At 35.3% G+C, this 21,152-nt stretch overlaps 1 protein-coding gene across 3 annotated transcripts; it reads left to right on the top strand.

Moving 5' to 3' along the window:
* Positions 1-2,837: 2,837 nt before the first annotated feature.
* Positions 2,838-16,452, top strand: LOC119549357 (calsyntenin-1). Of its 3 annotated transcripts, XM_037857563.1 has the most exons (12): positions 2,839-2,985; positions 4,616-4,770; positions 6,707-6,849; positions 6,902-7,402; positions 7,472-7,579; positions 9,116-10,165; positions 10,229-10,283; positions 12,554-13,108; positions 13,181-13,264; positions 14,695-14,825; positions 15,484-15,607; positions 15,664-16,448. In XM_037857563.1, exons 2-12 carry the CDS (start codon positions 4,629-4,631, stop codon positions 15,729-15,731), a joined length of 2,961 nt encoding a protein of 986 aa, XP_037713491.1. In that variant the 5' UTR covers positions 2,839-2,985; positions 4,616-4,628; the 3' UTR covers positions 15,732-16,448. The 3 variants fall into 3 exon arrangements, with proteins under 3 accessions (XP_037713320.1, XP_037713491.1, XP_037713407.1); XM_037857392.1 differs by having other exon boundaries at positions 2,838-2,985; positions 9,116-10,283; XM_037857479.1 differs by having other exon boundaries at positions 2,985-3,098; positions 9,116-10,283; positions 15,664-16,452.
* Positions 16,453-21,152: the final 4,700 nt, after the last annotated feature.

Here is a 21,152-nt window from a genome sequence, read left to right as displayed (position 1 = left end):
TCTGCCAACATGGATCATGAGGGTAAAAAAACGGAAGTTGTTCTGCTAGTGCTGCAGGAACTCGCCCAGCAACCTGACAAAGGCTGGTGATGGTTCCTTCAGTGGGGATCAACTTCCGTAGTAATACATGTACACCTTCTGTCAGCGCAACCATTACCTTATCTTTAGCTGGCAAGTGTTACACATTATTAGCAGTTCTGCTAAAAATATACTTTTATTACAAGAACGTAACCAAATTCGCTTATACCCTCTTTTCATAGAGTCCCTTCATTGGAAACGGTTGGTATTTTTGACAAATGTGAAACTCCGATTCCCACAGAGCACATCCACCATCTAACATCCGATAACAGCTGATCTAAAGACCTGTTGCTTTTGCGCCTTCCATTTTCAAATGTTCCCTGTCAATGTTGCTTTCGTAGTGAATGTTTCAATTTTACTGTCAAGAAGGAAAATTCAGAGTTGCAGCAAACATCGCTACGTATCGCACAAACGTGCCCGTTTAAGTCCTTAAAATTAAAATTTTAGATAGTGGACTAACTGGGAAATTTTAGGGACGGCAAAACCTTATGGACCATCCGATCAACTGTTGGTAGATGCCATAGAGTAAGAATAATTTCCCTAGTATCTAAAATCTTCGATGTCACCTTGTACTTCTATCCCGCTGTGAGTTTTATGAGAAATTATATATCTTCACCGCTCTCACTCACTGTTTTGTTTTTGTAACCTCACCACTATTGCTGTTGCTTCGCACTTGTTGGGTGTGTTGAGAAATCGAAGTTAGCTTCGAATTTGACTTCTAATAGCCTCTCAGCAGAGGTTGCGCAGAGGTTCGGGCAGAGAAAACGGTTGCTTTACATAGTTTCTTACTCTATGTATATGGTGGATGGTTCTCTGGGTTGAGAGGGTAATACTTTCTTTGCAACGGCACGTCTGGTAGGAAATCCATGTAGGAAACGAAGTCCCACCCGGCATGCTCCTTTCCAACGGGCTTCTTCAGTGGATCTCCTACTACTTAACTTTTCTGCTGCTTTGCCCTGTTGTGATACTTGTACTTGGTTTCAAAATGATGTTTGTGGGTCAGGTCCCACAATACTGGCTCCTTGGATTAGGCGTACTTTAACATCGCCCTGAACTCCCAAAGGTTTTTTTGCGTGGTCTTTGAGTTTTCCCTCCATTTATATTATTTTTTCTGATACATCTTCTGCACCAATAGTGAAATATTACGTGTTTTATTATTTAAGCAGCTAACGAGTGCTTATCGAAGTTCACTGAGGAAATATGGTATTTTTTTTGGTATTTCCTTAGCTACCTTAAGTACAGCGGTAAAAAAGGCCTTGGCGGAGAGCCGCCTATTTGCCTCTCGCTCTTAACTATATCTGTCGCACGATTTTCGCCAAAGTAACGAAATGAAAGGTTCTTATTTTTAGGCCTCAGATGCAAATCATACCAAACAAGTAGTAACTTTGTTTGTGCGAGGGACTGGCTCATACTGTTATGACATCACATGGTTCGTCTTATTAATTAGAGCACGGAAGGAGAAACGTATAGCTTAAAGTTACTTTCAAATTAACGTTTAAATCATTAACTAACCACAGTAAATGTCAAAAAATTAAATTAAAAATTAAGCAGCTTTAATGAATGAGCAAAATTTGAAAAGTTCACCCGCAATGCATGTAGCATGGTCTTACTGTCATGCAGCTAGGTTTGCTTTGTTGACAAGCGAAAATGTTAGCAATTTAAAAAAGACGAATCTATTGGTGCACAAAGAAATGGAAATAAATTCAAAGAATGCTTTTATTTATATTATTAGTTAGTTAAGGCTTCTCGTATCGCGGAAGCTTCGCAATCTTCCCCTCCCCATCTGCTGTCCAGCTCCGATTCACAATATGCCAACTTGGGCCTTGAGGGAGTGGGAGCCAGATTGGAAACCTGGTTGTTCCGCTGATGCTGCAAAAAGTCGCCCAGCATTCTGGCAATGGCTGGTAAGTTTTCCTAGCGTCCTTTTTACCTCCTTTCCATAGAAGCCAACGTGTCCCCCAGCTTCCCTTTAGCTACCAAGAAGCTGGTGATGATGGAATCCAGCGATTACCCAACGGACAGCTCGTCAGAGATCGTATTACTAGTGGTTCTGCGTAAAAGATACTTATATTAGTTCAATGTAAAAAAATTCTTTTGACCGGAACTTACTTTTCTTCTCAATTGTCTTCACGATTGGATTATCTCCAGCACATCCACTATTCTGCGGATTTGGCCTGTTCTGTTCCGGTTATGCTTTCTGTAGGTCAAGTCCCACAATAATGGGCAACAGCAGGCGTGTTTTGTTTATCTGCACTGACCTCCTGCACACGTTCTTGGGGCTTTCCTTCCATTTTTTATTTTTTGTTTCCACACCGCTTCTACACGAACACACCGGAAGTTTAAATTTCTTATTCTCTGCGCCGCGGCTAACGGAGTTCATCGGAATTCTCTCACAAAATATGGTATTTTTTCTGGTATTTCCTTAGCATATCTATGTACCGCGCTGAAAAACAGACCTGACCAAAAGCGTTAGCTCACTCCAGTTAGCTCGCGGTTTTCTTCGATGTGAGTACCAGATGCGATGCATTTTTGCTCATAGGAATTGCCATGCGTCTGTCCTACGAACACTTACGTGAGGTGGTATAGTCTGAATACGGATATATCGGAGTGGAATTTTAATTCCGAAAATAATTCTTAATTTATTAATTTGATTTTTTTGGGTGTACGGTATTTTAAAACAGTTTAATTCTTATGTGGCATTTTTATCAACTACCTTAGCTCATACAGAAGTCCGAAATGTTAAAGTTTGATTTTGCAGCCCTGTATTTGGTATTTTTTAGTCCATTTAAAGTGTTAGTCTTTTCTACACAAGTATCTTAAAATGTCGGATAAACATTACCAATATATTCAGAAAAACTCTATTTAAACTAAAAATTGGTTTGTGAAGTTCCCTTTTACTGACAAGAAGTAAGAATCTACACAATGAAACAAAATATCGATTTGAATGTACGGCGGGTTCAGTGTACCAATCGAATTTAATGAAGGACTTGACGGTTAAAAAAAATAGTTTATCCGCTGATGTAAATGTTCTTTATAGTTTTAGATATTATATTACACAGACCAAACAATCCGCGATTCACTATTCACAATCATAGGAATTGAAAAATTGTGTAAATCCATTACAGAATGTGTATCTCATAGATACAAGCACATACAAGAAAGATTTTTACAAACACATACATACATATGCAAATATGTACGTATGAACACATTTTTGTAACCCAGCAAGCAGTTTAACTAAAATTGTAAGGCTCAGAGTTTATAAGAGCATTATAATTATTTATATTTTCCAATAATGATGACAATTGAACCCATTAGGGCTTTAAGAATCGATCACAGATTATTTTACCAACCCTTTAACTATTCGCAGTTTAATCTACATCAAACTTATTTTCAATAAATAAAGCGTTGATAACACAATTACCGTTTTGATAGATAATTAAATTTATCATTAATTTAAAGAACACAAATTTTATTTAGTTCAGGACATAGCTACAAAAGCACTTGACTTTTTCTAAATACATGTACATATGTATGTACAGTACTTTATTTTTAACGCCTAACATGTGTAGTGTGCAGTCAAAGTAACGATTGTTGGGTACAAATGTCAAAAAACTATCCTTGATGTAGCGCGATTTCCTAAAATATGAAGTTAAGAAATTTCTGCCGACGAAATTCATAATTTTCATTCAATACTTATCGAGAAAGAAAGCTAAAGTGTATATATCCTTGCAGCTAAAACCATATCACACTTTTAAAATCATACTTATATTATACGCATACGGAAAATTTGTGTATAAATAAAATAATAATTTCAAAGATGTGATGTATTTCTCATTTTTTTAAATTTAAATTAGAAATACATAAATCTTAAAAAATTCTAGTCACCAGAGTGTATAATTATAATTATTAATTATTATTAATAATTATAATTTTTGTAATGTTGTCATGTAATTTCTTATTAATTTTTTGATTTTGTCTAGGGCAGATAATTTTTTTATTCGAAGCTCAGAAACATTAAGGAAGAATGATGCCCCAGAGTAGAAGAGAATATGATAAAAAGAATGAAGCTTTAATTTGTTTTATATTTTTCTCTTGCTGATCAAGAATACATATGGGCAATTCCAGGGAGTCGTCGAAACGTTCGTACACTTTTAAAAATTAAAAAAAAAAAAAAAAAAAAATTGGATTTTGATAATGGGCTTTACTGTTCCTAAGCTCTATAATGTATTTTAACCTTAATTTTGCACCATTTTTATTTTTTACAATATCTTAAAAAGGGAAATATTTTTAAAAATTTTGTTTAAAACTTTTTTGTTCAGGACATGTCGTTCGGAACATTTTTTCTTAGCGTTTTGGTAAGTGGTTTTCTTCGCCTTTACTTTACAAAAATACTTTTTAAGTATATTGAAAGGATTTGATTTTAAAATTAATCAAATTATATTAAATTGCGTTGCTGGGTTGGGAATCTGTTTCCTTAGAAACTAATTTCATACTTGTTTTAAACTGCAATTTTAAAAACCATTTTCTTTTTCAGAAAATCCTAAGTAATGGGCCTTTGTTTTTCACCTATAATCATGACTGTACACAAATACCTAGGCTGCATTTACCTTGCAGTGATATTGTCTGCACATTTGGCTGCTGGAGTTGTAACGTCAAGTGAAAGTGATGATGAATATTTAACACAAAAAGGTATTGTAAAACGAATACCTTATAATAACTAAGCGCCTAAACGGTTTGAGCAATATTAGTGTTGTGGGACAATATTTGTTTTCCATAATTTACACTTTTATTGTAAGATAACAAATATAAATAATGTTTCATTAAGAAAAGCAAACTAAATTTCCTCAAAAAATACTTATAAAGTTCCTATCGAAATTTGTGGGCGTTAGAGTGGCTGGGATAAATAGGGATAGCAACCTTGCGCTAAATCAGGTGCCTCGTTAGTTTTTAGGATCACAGCGATCGCACGGACCGACGGACATGGTTAAATCGACTGGACAACGGCCCTCTTACGCAAAAATTGGTGCTTCGTTTTGAAAACGACAACATTTTCTTTGCGTTATGAAAAGTAAGAAGCTTAAAGCGTTCTTAGTAGTATAAAAAATATGGAAAGCTCTTTGGTTCATTAACATTAATTTTCCACCATCACAGTAGCCATTAGTGGCATTTCGTCACATACGCAAACAGCTGTCTGAGTAGGAAGATACAATGGGAAAAGAAACATTTCAATGACGAAATGATAACCAAAACTTTTCAAGAACTACAGTTTTTTCTGACAACAGAAAAGTAAAGTGAAATCCGGAGCACTCCTGTATAAATAGTTTTTTTTGGTACTAAGTTACAGTCAACCCAAAGCAAGTCAGAGATTTATTTGGGCTCTTCGTCATCCGGATGAAGCCATCTTCTAGACGGAATAGTGACAATGTAATTATTATGAACCCGTTGGTTTCTTATCTGTCTTGGGAGTCGTATAAATCGCTTAGCTCTGATTTGGGGTAGGTTTCTTATTTGCATCAATGTTAATTCTACAAGAGTCCAGCTTAATCGTTTTAAGTTTAGACCCCTGTATAATAGTCAATTGAGCTATTTTAATCAGCCGGATAGAAAATAATACAATATATATACAAACACAACAGATTTTTATGATTTTATGTATCTTTTGGTAAAAACATTTTATATTTAACCATTATAAGAACACTTCGGCTTGAAGGTCACTAGACTCTATCATATTTCCTTTACCATGCTATTTTCATACGTACATTTATTTCTGCCTTTTCTCTAAACAAAAATATTTTTCACAATATGGGAGGCGCCTTATTGTGCGGCAAGGGAGGCATTTTTCTACCCGTTACTCGTCGAGGTAGGGAAGCGTCGCCGACCCCATGGTGTATATATACATATTCTTGATCAGCATCACTAGCCGAGTCCGTCTGTCCGTGTGAACTCTGTGATCTCGAAAACTAGAAGATCTAGAGGGTTGAGATTTCAGATTAAGGTTCCTTATTTTGTGGCGTCCACAGTTTTTATTTTTTGTTATTTTAAGTGGAATGTATCTGTGTTGTCAATACCTATCAATTGAGCTAACGCCAACAAACGCCCGCACATTCAGATCACGGGTAGGTGACGCATAACAATCTCCCTTTTGCTCCCTTTAGCGGAGTAACGGGTATCTGATAGTGATCTTCCGTGTTTGAGACTAAATTTAAATAATGTTTAACTAAAAATAAACTGTTCATATACTGTACACAAGTACACATTCAAATAAAAATTAATAAATTTTTTCTTTGACTTTTTGAACAAAAATCACAAATAAATCTGATTAAAGATCTCTTGTAGTAAGAATCAAAAACAGTTCTTAAACTTGATTTTATTGGTTTCGGCAATATATATCGATTAAAAAAATTGGGCACGCCAAAAAAACAGGATTTAGCATGAGGGTTCTTGAGATCCTTGCGCAGCGCAAGTTTGTTTCAACAAAGTCTGTATATAATTATGAGTAAATTTGTTAAATGGGTTAGCTGAGTAACAGGTATATAATAGTCGAGGCACTCGACAATAACGATTTCTCTTGTTTTATTATTAAGTTATATAGGACTGTATTTAATTTCCTGTTTTTCTATTATAGAGGTCATATTAGAAAAGTCTTATCATGGGTTGATTCGAGAAAACGAAACCCTAGTGGAAATAACTCCATTAATTAAAGTGGATGAAGAAAAAATTTGTAACTTTCATATACTCAAAAAGCCATATCATGAGATTCCATTTGAGGTAAGTTTTCGTTTTTGCATACTGTCTAAATAACTAACAAGTAATATTTTAGATTGAACTGGCTAATAACCTGGGAATTTTAAAAGCACGCCGGACGTTGAATTGCGAAAAACGCAAGAGCTATCATTTTGAAATTGTTGCAGTATATTGCGATGGAACACCTTCAAATACAGCTAATGTTCATATTACTGTTATCGACATAAATGAATATGCACCAACATTTTTGGAACCGTCTTACGTAACAGAAGTAGACGAAGGTCGACTTTACAACGAGATCTTAAGAGTCGAAGCTTCTGATAAGGACTGTACTCCACTTTTTGGGGATGTTTGCAAATATGAGATACTTAACAATGACGAACCATTCTCAATAGATAACGAGGGCTCAATCAAAAACACTGAACCACTTTCCCATAAAGCATCACATAACCACATACTATCTGTTGTTGCCTACGATTGTGCAATGAAAGAATCTGCCGCAATAATGGTTAGCATCAAAGTTCGACGCGTGTGTGAGACGAAGTTTTTAGGCATGCCAGAACGAATTGATTATACGGTATGTATATCAGAAACGTAATAAATTATAAAATAAAAGTTATTGTTTTTATGTAATCGTCGTGTTCAGTCCGGTAGCACTGAGAGCCTTCAATTGTTTCCCAATGCCCGCTTGGACTTGTGTGATATTTCTTGCAAGAATGAAGACCTGAGTATTCATGCGTCAATAGCTCTTAAGGTAAGCCTAACTATATTTTTTACAATAGTTTTCCTTGCGAAAAATTTAACTAATGTCTTCAGGGATACATTTATACATTTCTATACACTTGCAGAGTGCCCTTTGATTAGATTCATATGTTTGCAACGCTGTGAAGGAAACGTTTCCGACTCTATAAAGAATATATAAACTTGTCTCTCAGTTTTAAAGCTGTCGGGATATACTTAACTTTCCCCTAAGTCAAATTTGTACTGCAGGTAGTATGTTATTCTATATGTAACGTGTATAAAAATATATATATTATATATATATATTATTATATAAATTATATATAAAATAACATATATGTTATATATTTTTATACCCTTGCAGAGGGTATTATGATTTCAGTCAGAAGTTTCGGAATAATCGGAAAGAAATTAAAACAAGAAAGGAAGTTAGCTTCGGCAAGCCGAAGCTTATATACTCTTGCAGCTATAATTATTAAATTTAAAAACACAAAAAATGATATTCCCAATAGTATAAGATAATATGTCAAAAAACAGCGAAGCTATAATTTGTTTCATATTATTTTCCTACCATTTTTCCGATCGTTCTTATGGCAGCTATATGATATAGTCGGCCGATTTTGATAAAATTAAATTCGAAATTCAGAACTAATTAAAAAATGTTATTTCCAAGCGTAGGAGGTTATATGTTAAAAGACACCGAAGCTATAATTTGTTTCATATTATTTTCCTACCAATTTTCCGATCGTTCCTATGGCAGCTATATGATATAGTCGTCCGATTTTGATAAAATTAAATTCGAAATTCAGAACTAATTAAAAAATGTTATTTCCAAGCGTTGGAGGTTTTATGTTGAAAAACACCGAAGCTATAACTTGTTTCATATTATTTTTCCACCAATTTTCCGATCGTTCCTATGGCAGCTATATGATATAGTCGTCCGATTTCGATAAAATTTAATTCAAAACTAATTAAAAAATGTTATTTCCAAGCTTAGGAGGTTATATGCTAAAAAACACCAAAGATATAATTTTTTAAAATTTTTTTTTCCGATTATTCCTATGGAAGCTATAAGATATAGTCCGATCCGGCTGGTTCCGACTTAGTTTCAGCCCGATAGCTTTAAAACTGAGACTAGTTTGCGTAGAATCGGACGGACAGACGGACATGGCTAGATCGACTCGTCTTGTCATGCTGATCAAGAATATATATACTTTATAGGGTCGGAAACGTCTCCTTCATTGCGTTGCAAACTTCTGACTGAAATCAATATACCCTCTGCAAGGGTATAAAAATCACAGCACCTTTCGATCGGTGCATAACTGGTTTCGATCGGAAATAATAATTTCGATCGGTTTACTAACTAACGTGAAAAATTGGAGGTTAAAAAAGATTCAGTTAAACGTAATTAATTATAATACAATAATTTTTAGAGCGTTTAACCCTTCCGAGTCTACACTACTTTTGTCTTTTTTTTAAATATTTGATTCTGTATTTATATTTATCTGTTCGACCTTTATAGATACATATATGTATTATATATTTTTAGACAAAACACATCTCATTTGGATGCGATCGGGACATATCAAATTGCACTTCAAGCCAAAAAATGAAAGACCTTTTGCCGCATGGGGCAGAATGGACCAAAGAATTGAGCTACGACGAAGGTGTAGAACCTATATTTCACTTCGATGGGTCCACTGGAGTAGTGGTTCCTGACACTGTTATCGACCATTACGATTTCTCAACGCGTCCTTTTAGCATTCTTAGCATGTTTAGACATAATAGTCAAGGTGTGGCTAATAAACATGTTAAGGAACATATTGTCTGCAGTGCTGACGACCACAAAATGAACCGCCATCATATGGCATTGTTTGTTCGCAATTGTCGTCTTATTCTTTTATTAAGAAAAAACTTTAACGAAGGTGATCTTAATATCTTTAGTCCTGCTGAATGGCGTTGGAAAATACCTGAGGTTTGCGACAACGAATGGCATCACTATGTTCTTAATGTTGAAGACCCCGCCAAGGTTGATTTATTCATCGATGGCGTACGTTTCGAAAATTCTATTGAGGATCGTCATAGCAACCCGGAGGTAATTGACGATTGGCCTTTACACGCTGCTCATGGAGTAAATACATCTTTAGCTATCGGTGCCTGTTATCAAAGTTTGGAAAATAGGTTGAAACATGGCTTTAATGGAGATATTTCTGAAGTTAAAGTCACTCTCAATGGGGTATTGACAACTGAAGACATTAAATGTGGAACCACGTGTGCTGAGCACTTATTATCCCCTAAGCAATTGTCAATAAAAAATAAAAAAACGGACTCCCTAAGCGCTCAGATTCAAGCAAACACTCAAATGAACGAAATATATATTGAAGCAAAGACTAAACACGATATTGAACAATTGATGCGTAAGATACAGTATATCAATATTAAACAAAACCCTACATTTGGGCGTCGTAACATTGAAGTGCGTACAGCTCTGGCATGTAGAAATGAAAGTTCCGTTCGTTTGCCGCCAATTGAGACTTATATTATGGTTAACGAACCGATAGCTCCACTCGGCATCGATATTGATGTCGGATCGGCATCGGTAAATGAAAACATAAATGCCTCTTTGACAGACACCATTAAAAAATTCAAATCAATCTTACAGCTCGAGCCCTCTGATCAAGATCTACAGTCGGATTCCATAAAAATAACAATATCTGGTAAGTTTATCGCAATTGTCATATAAAACTCCTCGCAGAAAAAATTTAATTGGAGTTGGTAAGCTCCCAAAATTGGATTTGAATGTTTTTGAGTAAGAACTGGAGCACAATTTGCCCATTGAAAATTAGAAGACTTAGTAAATATTGGTATTTTAATCGATTCTAAGAACTATCAACGTAAACTTTCCCAATCGTATTTAAAAAAAACAATCAAGGTGTTTTTAAATATTTACAAATGCATAAGTTTATGAAAATACTAAGAGTTTTACTGCTATATCCTATAGACTATAATCATTATAAAAAGGTAAGGATAAGAAAAATATAAAATGGTATTAGTTAATTATATGGGTTTTTATTAAGATTAATGAATTTTTTTTTGCTTTTATGGGTAATTGTGAATACCTCTATAAATATAGCTATAAACCAGCGGTCGGCACACACATACCATCACAAGCTTGCCTTGTATTAGTGTGAGTGTAAAAAACTCGAAGTTGGCGAGCAGCGCGCTGAAGCGTGACGTTTCTCTGCTTTGCACTGAATCTGAGAAAAAACAAGAAAGGAAGTTAGCTTCGGAAAGCCGAAGCTTATATACCCTTGCAGCTATAATTATTAAATTTAAAAACACAAAAAATGATATTCCCAATAGTATAAGATAATATGTCAAAAAACACCGAAGCTATAATTTGTTTCATATTATTTTCCGATCCTTCCTTGGCAGCTATATGATATAGTCGGCCGATTTTGATAAAATTAAATTCGAAATTCAGAACTAATTAAAAAATGTTATTTCCAAGCGTAGGAGGTTATATGTTAAAAAACACCGAAGCTATAATTTGTTTCATATTATTTTCCTACCAATTTTCCGATCGTTCCTATAGCAGCTATATGACATAGTCGTCCGATTTCGACAAAATTTAATTCAAAATTAATTAAAAAATGTTATTTCCAAGCTTAGGAGGTTATATGCTAAAAAACACCAAAGATATAATTTTTTTTTCATTTTTTTGTCCGATTATTCCTATGGGAGCTATAAGATATAGTTGTCCGATCCGGCTGGTTCCGACTTATATACTACCTGCAAAAGATATACGACTTTTGGGAAAGTTTCAGCCCGATAGCTTTAAAACTGAGAGACTAGTTTGTGTAGAAACGGACGGACAGACGGACAGACGGACATGGCTAGATCGACTCGTCTAGTTATGCTGATCAAGAATATATATACTTTATGGGGTCGGAAACGTCTCCTTCACTGCGTTGCAAACTTCTGACTGAAATCAATATACCCTCTGCAAGGGTATAAAAAGACCCGAAGACCCATCCCGAAATCACACGAACATCTACGTTATACGTGAGCGAGCAGCGGATGGGCAGAACAATGTCCCTATGCTCACTTAATAGGGCGCTGCCGGCCGCTGCAATAAACATGTCGCAATTAATATATAAAATAAAATTTATAGTATTCCACGGATTGAATTTTAAAATAATTTTTGAGTTTAAGACGGTCTGTAAGTTACAACAGTCGACTTTCTAAGATTTTTGCCACTGAACCAAATTTAAAATTTTTTTCCTTTTAATGTTATTTAATTGACAACTTAAGCTGTGACAGCCGTGTACGATTTTTCACCATATAAGTTTTTTTTTGGTTTTTATAGAGTAAATGGGTATATTAGATTCTTCGAACAGTATGTAACAGTTAGAAGGAAGCGTTTCCGTATTCTTGATCAGGATCACTAGTCGAGTCGACCTAGCCATGTCCGTCTGTTCATGCTGAGATCTCGGAAACTACAAGATTCGCAGCGCATGTTGGTTTTATCGGAGTGCCACGCCCACAAATCTATAGTCAAGGCACTCGACTACTGCGCTCTATCTTATGTTTTTTTTTTATTTTAATAAAAAATTAATATTGTGCCAAAAATTATTTGGAAAGGGGAAACCCACGTAGGTTTCTAAGTTTTAAAAAAATGTCCAAATAAAAAAGTTAAAAAAAATTGTATAAATCTGTTCATTAAAATACCCACTTTGTGTAAGTTCTGAGTCCGACTCCCAAGTTAACAAGTTTGGAGTACTTTTGGGGTGAGTTTTATTGACTTCTTAAAGTGTCCATACTTAGAGACCTTTTTTAAGCTTGAATTAAATCTTTTTATTTTTTGAATCCAAATGGTCACATATTGAATTATTTTTTCTGTGCAATATACTAGTTATTAAGTTAAAATACAATAATTATAATAATATAATAATAGTTAAAATATTTTCAAATGTATTTTCTCCAGGTACGTCAAATAAGTTAGTATCATATCAGGAAATCAAATTAGGAGTACACATTTTGGACAAAATATACATTGACTCGCTGTCTAAAAAAAGTGGAAAAATGGAAGGAAAAAATTTTCTCGACTCCTGCAGCGTTGTTGTGTTTCCCTCTTTGAACCCAGATCATGAAGACATTCAAATAGATGGAGATGAGTCATTATCATCTAGCATGGATATAAAGACAAATATAAATAAGGATGGAGTCGAAATGATTGGAAAGGATACCATTTACAATTATTTGAATGTGTTACGATCCCTTGTCTACAGTAATAAGAAACCTGCTTATTATCTAAATCGAGTATTTAAGCTTTCTTGTGCTCAGCTAAGCTCTCAGTACAAAAGCGCTGAATATACACTCACACTTACTGTACTGCATCCTAAACAGACATTGTTTAAATCTACCAATCTACCACCTTCGTCTTCTTTATCCAACATAAATGTTATTGGCAATACCAACACTGAAACAACTTATCATCTAAATACTGGATCGATGAGTGACAATGACAATCAGGCAACTGGTGAGTTTTCAATACGTACAGGATATGAAAAATACAAAAGTTATATTTAATATTCATTTGTTTCAAATTCAGATTCTAAGGTGTATTCATACTCCCAGTTACACACAAATGAAGTGCAAGAACCGAAGTCTCACATTCATTCTTTCGTACACAAAGGTAAACTGAAATGATAGTGAAATATATTATATACCATTAAATGAGTGATTCTTTTCTTTATGGTCTCAAAACGATTTCATATTTTTATCACGATATTATGCCATTTATATAGGACTTAAAAATTAATCCATTTGACAGAAGCAAAGATATGGCGATGCTTTTTATACCCGTTACTCGTAGAGTAAAAGGGTATACAAGATTCGTCGGAAAGTATGTAACAGGCAGAAGGAAGCGTTTCCGACCCCATAAAGTATATATATTCTTGATCAGGATCACTAGCCGAGTCGATCTAGCCATGTCCGTCTGTCCGTCTGTCCGTCTGTCCGTATGAACGCTGAGATCTTGGAAACTATAAGAGCTACAATACTGGGATTAGGCATGCAGATTCCTGAGATTCCTGCGCAGCGCAAGTTTGTTTCAAAAGAGTGCCACGCCCACTCTAACGCCCACAAACCGCCCAAAACTGTGGCTCCTACAGTTTTGATGCTAGAACAAAAATTTTAACTGAAATGTATTGTTCTCATCAATACCTACCGACTGACCTAAAAAAAGTTTGCCACGCCCACTTTAACGCCCACAAACCGCCCACAAACCGCCCACAAACCGCCCACAAACTTCAAAAAATCGTAAATATGAACGCGGATATCTCGGAAAATATCAAAGAAAGAGAAACGAGATTTCAGATTTAGATTCCGTAGGCTTGAGCGCAGCGCAAGTTTATTATGCGAATATGCCACGCCCACTCCAACGCCCACAAACCGCCCAAGTCTGTGGCGCCCACAATTTTCATGGTAGATAAAAAATTTAAACTGAAATGTATTGGTCTCGTCAATACCTATCGATTGATTTAAAAAAAAACTTTGCCACGCCCACTCTAACGCCCACAACGCTTAAATCTGTCTACCGCCGGTAGGTGGCGCATTTGCTGCTTGCATATCTCCATTTTCCTTTGGTCCCTTTAGCTGAGTAACGGGTATCTGATAGTCGAGGTACTCGACTATAGCGTTCTTCCTTGTTTTTTATAAAAATATAAAAAAAATAGAAAAATTAAAAATGCCGATTTGCAGAAAACCGCGATTTTTTATTTTATGTTTGGACTTAAGTTGCTCGGAAACTGTTATAGGAGTTATTTTTATCTGAAAAGTTGGCAAAAATAATAGTAAGGGAGATTTTTTTTTTACACCATGTAATTTAAATATTTATATCAACTTAACAAAAAAGGCATCGCCATATCTTTGCTTCTGTCAAATGGAATAATTTTTTTTATTTTTTAAAATCCTATATAAATGTTAATTTACCGTGATAAAAATATGAAATCTTTTTGAGATCATATAGAAAATCTCGATACGTTTCACAAAGAATCACTCATATATGGAATGAAAATAATGATCAAATTAACGTTTGTTTGACTGTACTGAAATATTTTTCAGCTGAAGGCTCACACCTTACAATGCTTATAATTCTTGTAAGTGTTTTTTTGGCCGTTTTGCTTTGTGGGGTTTCGATTGCACGTTTAAAGAATAACCAAAAGTATACTGATCGCCACCAACCATGTCCAAAAGTAAGTATATATATAAACAATATAATTAATACATTTAGCTTCTTTAATAACGTTTAATAGATACGCTCTCTTATAATTAAAATTAATTAAAAATTATTTAGCAATGTAGAGGGTCCTGTTTGGTATGTGGTAATGATTTATTTTTAAGGGAATATCTAGCTGCAGCCATGTCCGTCTGTCCGTCCGTATGAACGCTCAGATTTCGGAAACTGTAGAAGTTAGTTGATTCTAGAGAATTCTGCGCATCGCATGTTTATTTTGTATCACGCCCACATACCGTCCAAGTAAATTTAATTTTACTTAATTTGTCATAAACTATTGGCACCCAAAGTCACATCCAATAGATAAAAATTAAAATGAAAAATTTGAAATAGATAAAATTGTAAACATCGATGTTTCTTTGTTAAGGCGATAGCGGGTATCTCAGAGTCACAGTGCTAGCGTCACCAATCTGACAAGGTTAAGCAAAGTATTATTTAAAATGTAAAAACACGCATAAACTGTATGTCATATAGCTGGCGAATATTTGAACCGTAAAAACTATTTCCAACGAATACATTATTTTAATTGATCCCAACTTGTTTATGGGGATCGCCATTATATTAAAAGGTTTTATCTAAAACGCAATTAACGATCAATATTCATTTTTAATTTGTAGATTGTTGATGATGGCTTAGTTTGGGATGACTCAGCTTTGACTATAACTATAAATCCAATGCAAACAGATGCTGTATCAGAGGATAGTTCCGAATCAGAAAACTCGGACTCTGAAGACGAAGATGGTAAAGTACTTATTCATAATTTATAGTTATTTTTTGTAATACTTTATTTTATTCAGCTTTAAAAGACGGTTTTGCTCACATCAATCAACTTGAATGGGATAACACCAATATATTCCAACAATGAATCGCGTAATGCCATGAATTTTTCTCAAAACTGGAACTAAAATATGTAAATGTGCTTTTAAAATATAAACTACTAAACCAAGAATTATCCAACAGTTAAATCAGTTCAAATGACAGTCGGCATATATGCATGCACACATAATTGTAAGGACGCGCATTTATATATGATTTTGCGAAAAATGTTTATGTTGCAATTTTATGATTGTAAAAACTAAGTCAGTGGACGTGCGCAATACACATTTGCATGAACATGTAAAATTAGCGCGGACACAAGTTATAGCTAAGGTATAGTACAATTATTATATAACCAGCGTCGCTAGATCCATAATAAAAGCATATAGACATACATATATATACAAATAAGACCTACCGTAATTTATTGTTTGTCAACCTTCACTTAAGAATGTAACATGCACATTGTCTAACAAACTTCAACAGCATTCTGTCGCTAATGCATAGAAGGAGGTTTCTCCGTCCCCATATTTTAAGCTTACAAATTAATTACGGAATGTTCCAAACGGAATCGAAATAGCCAAATCATTTGAGTTATTTAATAAAGCAGAAGTTGTTGTTGATTTATTATTTAATAAAATTAAAACTTAGATTAAGAGACATATCGAAATATGTAAACATTTTATTTTTAAATCGACCATATAAGCTCTAAATTTGTGAACTTGAAAATGTACTATTAAACATTCTCTTTTTTTGTTCATTTAAATTAATTTAACATTTTATTAACCTGTATACGCTTTAGTAAAGACGGTTGCGGGCGAATTTAAAATTTAGTAACAGGAAAGGATAATTTGGATTTACTAATTGTTCGTTATCCGTACAAACACAAAAAATGTGCTTTTTTGTCGTTGTTTTCAATGGAAGGATGTATTGTCTACGAAACTTTATAAAATACTTAAAAATGATATGATTCACATTGAAAATAGGCAAAACGTTATATTTGTCATTTTTCTCATAAATACAACCAATTTTCGTTTCGATTTAAATAGATTTTTTCCGATACATACGGAGCGAAAGGGTCACGTTATTGGTGATGCTAAGGATGCGTTTCCTTCTGTACGAACATCTGAACAGCATTTAAACGCTCTGGGCAAAGGTGTTAAAATATACACCTAAATATTTTAATTATGGTTATTTTTAAATATTTTTCTTGTCTTTTTGGCGACTCATAAAATTAATTATTCTTGATCAACGCGACTAGACGAGTCGATCTAGCAATGACCTTTTGTTACTTTCTACTTGTATTCTTGCCTTATATTCTGTATCTCTTTACCCAAAGCCCTATTCGTTTTTTGTGTGTTGTTATAAGTTAAATAAAATTTTGAACTTGGAATTTCAAATGTAGTGGGTAATGTAGCAATTAGTGTTAACACATCTTGAAAAGGATGCCAAACGTCTGTTAAGCTCAAACTTCCTTTTTTGGTTTTTACTGAAAAATGCGTAAGTAAAAACAAAACAAAGAATACACATTCTTGATCAACATCACTATACGAGTCTATCTAGCCTTGTCCTTGTCCTTCTGTCAGTCCGTCCTTCTCTGTCCGTCTTTCAAATTCAATTTTTAAAAATTCGGACGACTATATCATATAGCTAATATCGAAGAGCCTAATCATTTCTTTTATATTACAGTTGAATAATGCATTTGAATCCTAAAATATAAGGATCCAAATATACTTTAAAAGAAGAAAACTTTTTAAGCGGGAAGATAATTCTTCAGCAAAAACGTTTTGTTGTAGAGATGAATAGTGTAATAGTGAATACAGCTGAATGAAAATAACGCAAATAAATTTCTTTGCTTTTCTCCTGCCATTTTGTCATTAAGTTATGAAACTAAAACAAAAGAAATCGCTATAGTCGATGGCCTCGACTATTTGATACCCGTTACCGAAGTTAAGGGAGTGCGAGAGGGATGGAGATTTGCCTCAAGCAGTTCATGTTTTTTTTTTACTAACACACCTAGCAAATAGCTCCGTAGTGAAAACAGCGGATTTGCTAGATGTGGTGTGCAATCTCGATTGAATTTAAAAATAATAATTATTTGGCTACAACCTTTTAATGACAGGTCCGATTTCAATAATTTTCGTCACTTAGATGGGCATTGATAATAAGAATAAAACCTCATTTAAATTTGTACAAAATATTAAAAAAGGTGAGCGCTAGAAGGGTTTTAGTGTTACATTTAAATAATTTTCTTCATTTAGATGGGCATTGATAATAAGAATAAAACCTCACTTAAGTCCTTGAGTTTTTTTTTCAAGTTACAGTCGTTTGAGGGCGTTAGTGTGGGCGTGGCACCCTGCTGAAACAAACTTGCTCTGCGCAGGAATCCCAAGAATCTGTATGCCAAGTCCCGGTAAATGTTATTCCTGTATTGCTCGTCTATGATGCGTTTTGCTCAATGACATTTTGGGCAATCTCACAGTGGCTCAGGTTTATTTAAAGTAACTTCATATACCTTTGAACCCTTGTATAGGCCTTCAGTTGTGTAGGCTTTGTTGGGTGGTCGCAGTCTTTCTATTTTTTGTGCTTACAGAGCAGGCAGCAAGCCATTGCTTTGCTGCTCCTCGCTTGGTGGCCTTTTGCGCCACAGTGGTATCAGAATTTTAAACAGTTGTCCTGACTTCTGCAATTGCCTGGGGCTGATTTTGAGGTGGACTCTGCGCCAAGTCCATCTCAGCTTACCCTCTGCAAGGGTATACAAATCAGACTACTTTATCAGATAGCTGTAATAGGAACGTTCGGATAATTAATGTCAAAATAATACAAAACCGTTATATTTAGTTTTCGGTAAACATTAAAATGAAACAATTTTTTAATATTTCTGTAATTATTTTTTAGTCCTGCGAGGGTATAATAAATTCGGCTTGCTGAAGCTAAATGCTATTTTAGAGTAATCGAATTGTTTGCCAATTCGATAAAGTGTAAAAACACTTTTATGAAACGAAAGGTATCTACAAAGTGCTCTTAAAAGTGAAAATTTAACTTATACCCTCTGCACAATAATAGGGACGTTTATGGATCAACAGTGACGCCACGGGAATTTTCAAAATGTTTAACCATTTTTACGCTTTGAAGCAATTGTAACACCTTTCTGTCATACACAGAGAGAATTCTAACGTTTTTATTTGAGTTGAAATGTTCTTAAAATGAGAACGATTGTGATGTAATCCAGTTGAGTCTGTTAATAAATTTTGGTTAAATCAAAATTGTTCTCAAAACAAGAACAAAATAGTTTATATTTAGCACGTGGTTCTTAAATCAGTTCAATTCGAAAACCCAATAATTTCAAAACACCAGACTTGCGGCTTATTTTGCATTTGTCCGATCTAAACTAGAATATGCAGCTCTTATTTGGAATCCCTTCACTACCACTCATGTAAATAGAATAGAACGACTACAGAAACAATTTCTGAAATTCGCTTTGTTGCCCCTAACGTTGTTAAACCCTGTCCCTTCATATCACCAGGAATCTAGGCTTGTTCACCTACCATCCCTTGCGCATCGTAGAAGTATCCTCGCCATTTGCTCCATCTCTGATTCGGTGAATGGTAGTATCGACTGTCCGGAACTACTCCCGAAAGTTGGATTTCACTCTCCGTCTGGACAACTTCGGAATTTTTATCCCTTTTTTCTCGAGCTGCGGCGGACAAATTATTCCCAAAATAAGCCCCTCTATAGGGCTTTATATGAGTCTAACGCACTTTCAATTGATATGCACTGACTACTTCTCAAAAAAATCAATTTGTAAGCATAGGTTAGTCAATTATTTTCTAAATTTTAGTAGGTAAGATAAGTTTTTTGAATTGCATAAGTAGCCAGTAAAGGTATTCCGTTGGCGGAATAAATAAAATGTTCTTAAAGTAAGAACGGAAAGGACTAAGGCCTAGTACTCAGATCGGCTAAGAGTTTCACTAGTCGAAAAATCTTATTCTTTGTAAAAGCAGGATGTCAGTGCAGATGAAATAGGACGCCTAATCCAAGCTGTTGCCCATTATTGTGGGACTTGACCGACTGGAAGCAATACCACAACGGGTCAAATACGCAGAATAGTTGAAGCGCTGGAGGAGATCCACTAGAGAATCCCAGTGGGAAGGAACATGGGACTTCGCTCGATCTCCGACAGGCTCTCCATTAAGGACTCCACCTCCACCAGCTACTTGGAGATGGAGGACGCGCCGGCTTCTATAGGAAGGAGAAAATAAGGTCGCCCGCTAAGGGTCAGCTGGAGGAGCCATCACCAGCCATTATTGGCCAGCTAGGAGCTGGACTACAGATGGCGCGGAAAGATTACGAAGCATCCGTGGGACGAGAAGGAAGCCTTAAACTTCTAATTTACATAAATAAAACATTCGTTGAAAATGTAATTTATTTTTATTTTAATTTCTTTGTGCACCAGCAGACTCGTCTTTTTTAAATTGCTCCAATTGATTTGTTTTCCGTTTAAGCCTAGTACTCACATCGACGAAAACCGCGAGCTAGCCATAGGAGTGAGGTCCGTTTTTCAGCGCGGTACTCAGATAAGCTTAGGAAATACCAGAAAAAATACCAGATTTCGGGAGTGAATTTTCGATGAACACCGTTAGCTGCGGCCCAAAGAAAAAGAAATTTAATCTTTGACGGTGTTCGTTCAGAAGCGGTGGGGGCTTTAAATATTAAAAATGGAAAAAAAAACACCAAACACGGCTAGAGGTGGTCAGTGCAGATGAAAAAGGACGCCTAATCCAAGCTGTTGCCCATTTTTGTGAAACTTGACCGACAGGAAGAGTTTCAGTAGTCGAAAAATCGTATTCTTTGTAGTGTGACCGAAGTTTTCAAAGTTCACCCGCGATGCATGTGGCATGGTCTTACTGTCAAGCAGCTGGGTTTGTTGCCAAACTGAAATCAAATCAATGGGAGAAAAAGGAGGAATCTGCTGGTACACAAAGAAATTAAAATTAAAATAAATGGAATGTTCAACGAAAGTTTTTATTTATGTAAATTAGTAGTTTAAAGCATCTTTCTCGTTCCACGGGTGCTTCGCCATCCTTCCCGCGCCACCGGAGTCCAGCTCCGAGTCCCAATAGGCATATTGGACCATGAGAAAGTGGGAGCCGAATTGGGAACGGGGTTGATCCGCTGATGCTGCAGGAAGTCGCCTAGCATCCTGGCAGTGGTTGTTGCTTATGGCTTCTCAAACTGTTACTTAGCGGGCGCCCTATTTTCCTCCCCCCTATAGAAGCCAGCGGGTCCTCCAGCTCCGCTTAAGCTGCCAAGTAGCTGGTGGTGGTGGTGTACGGAGTCCTAATGGAGAGGTCGTCGGAGATCACATTACTGGTGGTTTTGCTAAAAAGATACTTCTATTTGTGCAATGCAACCAAATTTTTTTAGCCAGATCTTTGTTTCTTTGCGAGGACACACCCGGCAGGATGTC

Source organism: Drosophila subpulchrella, chromosome 4 (genome assembly GCF_014743375.2).
Source record: "Drosophila subpulchrella strain 33 F10 #4 breed RU33 chromosome 4, RU_Dsub_v1.1 Primary Assembly, whole genome shotgun sequence".
Classification (NCBI taxonomy): Eukaryota; Metazoa; Arthropoda; class Insecta; order Diptera; family Drosophilidae; genus Drosophila; species Drosophila subpulchrella.
The sequence above is the reverse complement of the archived record's forward strand: the minus strand, read 5'-3'. Positions and strand labels throughout refer to the sequence as shown.

Excerpts from the sequence above, each read along its gene's own strand:
- LOC119549357 (XM_037857479.1), top strand. The coding sequence starts at position 4,629 with ATGGGCCTTTGTTTTTCACCTATAATCATGACTGTACACAAATACCTA. Across the intron at positions 10,284-12,553 it reads CATAAAAATAACAATATCTG|GTACGTCAAATAAGTTAGTA; the intron begins GTAAGTTTATCG and ends TATTTTCTCCAG. Across the intron at positions 15,608-15,663 it reads GGACTCTGAAGACGAAGATG|CTTTAAAAGACGGTTTTGCT; the intron begins GTAAAGTACTTA and ends TATTTTATTCAG.